The sequence below is a fragment of the Danio rerio genome, chromosome 21 (assembly GCF_052040795.2).
Source record: "Danio rerio strain M-AB ecotype USA chromosome 21, GRCz13ab, whole genome shotgun sequence".
Classification (NCBI taxonomy): Eukaryota; Metazoa; Chordata; class Actinopteri; order Cypriniformes; family Danionidae; genus Danio; species Danio rerio.
Window position 1 is genome coordinate 40,120,839 of NC_141041.1, and position 6,662 is coordinate 40,127,500.

Here is a 6,662-nt window from a genome sequence, read left to right on the forward strand (position 1 = left end):
TTTCAAAATCTATTTCTAAGAGAAACAACCACATCAGTTGCATTTCCAGTCACGGTTGCTTTGCACAAGGAAACGGGACACAGGAGCATCAAATCAGCTCTGCTCACGACACTGTAGTCAGTAAGCAAGTATCTCCATTCACCTGGTCATTCTCTCATTCTCTCATTCACCTGCTTTCTTTTGCTCACGCGAACACTTATCAGTCGTGCTGCTTCTTGATTCTTAAATCACATTTGCACGCATATTGATCTTAAACTAAAATTTTAATGTTTAGTGACAAGGCAGCACTGGCAATTTAAAAATTATTTTCAACCAGCCAAAGTGGCTAGTGTGGGTGTCTCTCTAACCTGCCACAAGTAAAACTACTTGCATTTGGCGGGTTGGCGGGTGTTAATGTCAAGCCCCGCACTTTTTGATGCAACAAAAAATGACAAAAAAATTTGTTAATTTACAAATGTGCATTACGCTATTACAGTTTTATAAATAATGTAATAAGATTACAATTTTAAATTTATTTTTTTAAACAAAAGAAATAAAAAAAATGTTTTAATACTGATATGAAATACAATTTTTTAAAAATCTTCCTTCCTTAAAAAACAACAATCATGAATCTGTTCAAACTTGTTTTAAATTAAAAACTGTAGCCTATAGGCAAATAACAAACTAATTTCCTCAAGCTAATTTCCTTAAGCTAATTTCCTCAGTCAGAATTTGTCCATTTTAATAATAATTAATTTTTTCTTAAGACCTTCGTTTATGGGTTATTTTCAGAATTTAAAATGATATACTGTCAAAAATGGGCGATGTGGTGGTGCAGTGGGTAGCACGTTCGCCTCAGCAGGAAGGTCCCTGGTTCGAGCCTCGCCTGGGTCAGTTCTCCCTGTGTTCACGTGGGTTTCCTCCAGGTGCACCGGTTTCCCCCTCAAGTCCAAAGACATGCGCTATAGGTGAATTGAGTATGCTAAAATTAACCGTAGTGTATGATTGTATGAATGAGTGTGTGTGTTTTCCAGTGATGGGTTGCAGCTGGAAGGGCATCCGCTGTGTAAAACATATGCTGGCTAAGTTGGCGGTTCATTCCACTGTGGCGACCCCAGATTAATAATGTGACTAAGCCAAAAAGAAAATGAAAGAATACTGTCAAAAATGGGACAAATAAGATGACATATAGGAGCCAAATTCTGGGCTTTGTCAGTAGGGGGGTGGGTCTTTCGAACCACCCGAACCCCCTTGGCTACAGGCGTGTTTCCTATACATATACAGCATGTAAGACAGAAAACAAACAAATGACCTTTCTCATCAAAATCCAGATCCTTGCCCTTCTGGACAGTTTCAGTGTGGTGCAGGAGCATGTGTGTCCAATGCCAGTGTGTGTGATGGGGTAGAAGACTGCCCTAATGGCACTGATGAAGCTGATTGTGGTAAGTCAACAAATAAAAATACAACAAAAGCTCACAAAGTCAAACCATGCTATTGATCACAGGATGTATTGTATTTTAGTGCATGTAATAAAAGATAACACCACTGGAACTGAACGACTGAAACTTCGAATCCAGAATAATTTATACACGGTGTGTGCTCAAGACTGGACCCCTCAGTTTTCAGACTTCTTCTGCCGCTATTTGGGCTACAGGTAATTGATTGAATATATTACAAATTGTCACCTTAGAATTATAAGGTTCTATCTGGCATTTTTGTCAAAATTGAGTTATTTACATATTTTTATTAAATGACAACTTATTTACATTATGGGATGTTTTTTATGTTTTTACATTTTAAGACTTTTTATTAAAAAAAACACAAATGTTAAACACATACAATTTGCTTTGAAATGCAAAAAATGTGCAGCTCAATATCTCAAAATCATTTTGAACGCAGATAGAACCTTATAATTCCAAGGTGACGAAATGTATTTTAATAGTTAATGTTTAATGGATGAAATAAGATAATAGTCATAAAATCCAAAAACTGTCATAAAAGTAAACATATTTTGTAACGGAACAATCTATTGAGAAATAAATTTTAAAATGATCAAACTATGTTCTTGTTCAATAACATTTCATGTACAAATTTATGGCTTTTATTGTATAATATAGTATAATATGAAACTTGTTATTGAGTTTCTTTTATTTAGCAAAAAGTGAGATACAACTCTTATGTCAGATTATGCTTATCAATACAGCCTTTGTATCTGTATAACAAGGGTATTTGCACAAAATAATGATCAATTATCATTCTATTTCTCACTGTTATACGTGTTTAGATTATACTGAAACGCTTAGTTTTATTTTCAGGGTAAATCTGTTATAGGTTGTTTACAATCATGTGATTCTGGTGACATGCGAAAATCAGATGGAGGGCAGGAAGTAAAAAACTAAATGGGAGATATAGGGGTAAGTCAATATTTTTGCGATTTAAACCAGATTTCGAAGTAGATATAAATTGAAAATAAGCAATGTTGGGCATGATCCTTATATCACGAAGAGGGCAGAGTTTTCTACTGAACTAAAATATATTACATGAAAAATACTATAGTGTTTGGAAGCATACTATAGATAACTACTTGAATTAAACTGTCATAGTAATTATATTGTTTTTGTGGTACAACACAACTGTAGTAATAAAAATGATTCAGTAGGCTTAATTTTCTATCCTATAATCCTGATGCACCACAGTTTACACTAGCAGTGCAGTATTTATTACAGTTTATTGTACTAGAGTTGTACACATTGTAAACATTTATTATAAATTACTATAGTTTTATAGTTTTAGTTAGATACTGTACCTTGCAGACGAAATAAGAGATGAAAGCAAAAGTGTGGACGAATAGTTGACATTATTTATTTATTTTTGTAAGTGGGGGGAAAAGTGCTCCACAATAATAACCGTCTAGTTTTGTCGCAAGGGCTTCATTTTCTTTTTTGCTCTGTCGATGAAATTACTATTAACAAACATTCACAGCTGCTGCGCATCTCGATGTTCATGTTACGGTTGTTTATTCTGCCGAAACGCCAGTAAATACATGGATTATTGCAAAACAAGATGGATATTTCATTGCAGCGATGTGTGGGGCTGTTTGTATTGTTTTACACAATATTTTAACATAGCTTAACCTGTATATAATCTTTATTGTTGCTGTCAAACGAATTATCACAATCAAAAAAGTTGGCACACATGAATGTAATGAATAAGTGTTTCTATTTTTCAGCCAGTTTCTTGAACTTTCCCCACTTTATGAGCAAAACCTCTGGAAGTCTATAAAAGCTGTTCTGCATTTCTTTTTTTTGGCCGATTTAAACAATTATAGACAACATAAAACAGAAACATTTTGATGTTCTGATAGCGGTAGAAGAACCACTTCCTGCTCTCCTTCTGAATTTTGCACATCATCAATGATGTCATGTGAAAACAACCCATATAATACAATGATGACTGAAATATAAAATGTTACTTAAAACATCTGATTGACAATTCAAACTTTTTTAAGCAAGCGAAAGATATTTTTATTAATTTTTAATTAAAATAATTTTAATTAAAATAATCAAAATAAATTTAATTAAAATAATCAATAATTTTAATTAATTGAAAAATTGGTATTTTAGAAATCATGTGTTAATAACCAATTAAATCTAAGTTGCCTAATTCCAGTAAAATCAGAAAATGAATCTGCAGTAGAAACAGTAGTTAATTTACAGCAAAAATAAGAGTGCTATGACCTGAATACAAACATTTTTCAAATTTGTAATAAAAAAATCACTTCCTAAAAAGCATGAACCATCAATCAGAGAAAACTTGAAAGCACATTGTTCCAATTTGATAAAGTAATACCTATTGTAAAAGTGTGTGAAATGCCTAATGTCATGTTTGTTGATGTATCTAGGTCAGGGGTTGCCTCGTTCTCCATCACTGTGGAAGGAGATGGTCCATTTACTACTGTAAATGTGAACACTAATGGCTCACTGGAACTGAAACCCAGGTAATTATAGAAATACAAAATCCATGGGGGTGTGACATGAAGTTGCGTTTTTGTAGTTTACCTCGTAATTGTAATCGATTTATTGATATTAAGATATTTTGTGTCTAACGTTCATTCATTCATTCATTCATTTTCTTGTCGGCTTAGTCACGTTTTTAATCTGGGGTCGCCACAGCGGAATGAACTGCCAACTTATCCAACAAGTTTTTACGCAGTAGATGCCCTTCCAGCCGCAACCCATCTCTGGGAAACACAAACAATCACACACACACACACACACACACTCATACACTACGGACAATTTAGCCTACTCAATTCACCTGTACCGCATGTCTTTCGACTGTGGGGGAAACCAGAGCACCCGGAGGAAACCCACGCGAACGCAGGGAGAACATGCAAACTCCACACAGAAATGCCAACTGAGCCGAGGCTCGAATCAGCAACCCAACGACCTTCTTGCTGTGAGGCGACAGCCCTACCTACTGCGCCACTGCTTCGCCCCTCTAACGTTCATAATCAGTTACATTTTTATTAACTCACAAATTCATCCAAAGTAATATGAACTCTATAAATTTAACTCTGTGAGGATTGCGCATTTTGTATCATTCCTAATAAAAAAAAAATCACTTCAGTTTTTAAAATAATATTGAAAAATGAATAGGTGAAAAAAAATCAAGTGGCACACAACATAAAAATAATACATGATTCTTAAATTGGCTTTAACTGCAGCATTCTTGTTGCAATGAGGTATGCCTCTGGACTTGTGTGGTGTGTAAATGAGAATACCAGAATGCATGCTTAAGCAGAAATATGTTTGTAGATGCACATGAATATGTGCAAGTGTCAAAATAAAACTTTGTATTGAAGGTGCCCTATATAGAAAATCTAGGTATATCTAACCATAGTTGAATAATAAGAGATCAGAATATGGAAATGTTTATACCGCGAGCCTCAGACATCATTGTTTTCTCACTCAAATTCTATGAGAGTAAAACCCCAGTGGACAAAAGTCCAATCCGCACACAAAGCAGACTATTACGTGACTCACTGGCAGGCCCGGATTAAGAATTCAGAGCCCCCTGGGCACAATGTCTTGTAGCCCCCCTACCTGGCCCCACCGCTAAAGTTGAATTAAAAAATAAGATTAATATCATATTTTTAAATAAAATTAATGTATAATGTATCTCCGCATTTTTAAAATAAACGATATACAGGACATGTATTTCTAGTCTACAAAGATTTAACTTATTTTAAAATTTTTACTTTGTAAGTAGAAAAACTGAACACTTCACTAGAGAGTAAACAGTTAAACAGCATCTACGAAAATGAGAGATGAGCCTCCTCATTCCGTACTTTCGCTTTCATCCTCGTTAATAGGGAAACATGTTGTATGCACAGACATCAATTAGCCTATAAAAAATTAATTTTGTTTGTTAAGTGCAAAGATTTGTTTCAAAACTATTTCTAAATTCAGTTCTAATTTCCAGCAAACTAATACATGAACAATAATAATGAAGTGTGTTTAAAAAACTGAGTTATATTCAAATACACAAGCTGTGCCCCATATGGTCGAAAACCTGACAGGTGGATAAATCTAAGCTTGTTTTTAATAAAACAAATATAAATATGCATATAATAAATAATAATGCTAATAATGATAACATTACACAAAAGCAAATTGTTATGAAAAAACTGAAAAAGTCCATGAGATGAAGAATGAAAGTATGGTTTTTATATTTATGTTGGCTAGAAAATAATAATTTTTGTAATATTTTAATCCTTTAATTCTTTTTCATTTGTAAAGATATTTGCGTATTGCTGTACATCTTGTGTGTATTAAGCAATGTGTAAGCGAGTTGCACAACTAACGCGCTCTGCGCTGGATTTTAGACCTGTTTTGATCTGATCTATTGAACCGTCTATTTAAGTTCCTCAAAATAGCAACGCGTCTCAACGCGCCTCCTTTTTTAGATTAGAATGCCTATGGGCGCACATAAGCGCAAATGCATTTGCTATTTAAACATTGTGGGGCAAAATGTCGAAATGACTCTTGTGCCGAGCTGAAACTAGCAAACATCAATTGCGTCGTGTCTTGCGCCACATTGCGCCGCATTGCGCCGGGTGTATGATAGGGCCCGGAGAGTCTAAAGATACTTTTGTAAGAGGAATTACTTTCTTCCGCAATTCATTCACATCTGCAGCTAACTTAAGAACACCAGAAACATTTGCTACTTCATCAATGTCATTTTATAGTTAGTATTTGAAGGATTCTCTAGCGTAATATCTAAAGTGAAGACAAAAATGCCAGCTGATTTTGCTGAGATTTTAAGATTATATGGCTAAACGGCATGAAATGCCATCAGTCTACAGAAATTTCCCAGTATTTCTCTGTTGCAATCTGAAGATTAGAATAATTAACCCATAAAAAGCCAAAGTAATGCAATCTACTAGATTACTGTTGTGTTTGTGATAAGGAAAAGCGCTGAACACATGCAGGCATGTCTTCTTTATTTCTGTTAACTGAACTAGTCTGCAGTAACAAAAACAGGAGACTCATTAGAAACAGATGGCCAACCAAAAAGAAACTTAGGGCTCTATTTTGACGGTCCATGCGCAGAGCGCAAAACGCAGGGCGCAAACGCTTTTAGGGCATGTCAGAACGCATTTTAGCTATAATCCGCTTTGC

At 34.7% G+C, this 6,662-nt stretch overlaps 1 protein-coding gene across 1 annotated transcript in view; it reads left to right on the plus strand.

Annotated features, from left to right (window-relative positions):
• Positions 1-6,662, plus strand: part of tmprss15 (transmembrane serine protease 15) — a 49,292-nt gene that overhangs the window by 32,074 nt on the left and 10,556 nt on the right. Inside the window, exons 17-19 of the mRNA XM_087301752.1 lie at positions 1,311-1,421; positions 1,501-1,633; positions 3,881-3,976. Of these exons, the coding sequence (XP_087157878.1) occupies positions 1,311-1,421; positions 1,501-1,633; positions 3,881-3,976 (340 nt within the window). The remainder of the gene's footprint in view (positions 1-1,310; positions 1,422-1,500; positions 1,634-3,880; positions 3,977-6,662) is intronic.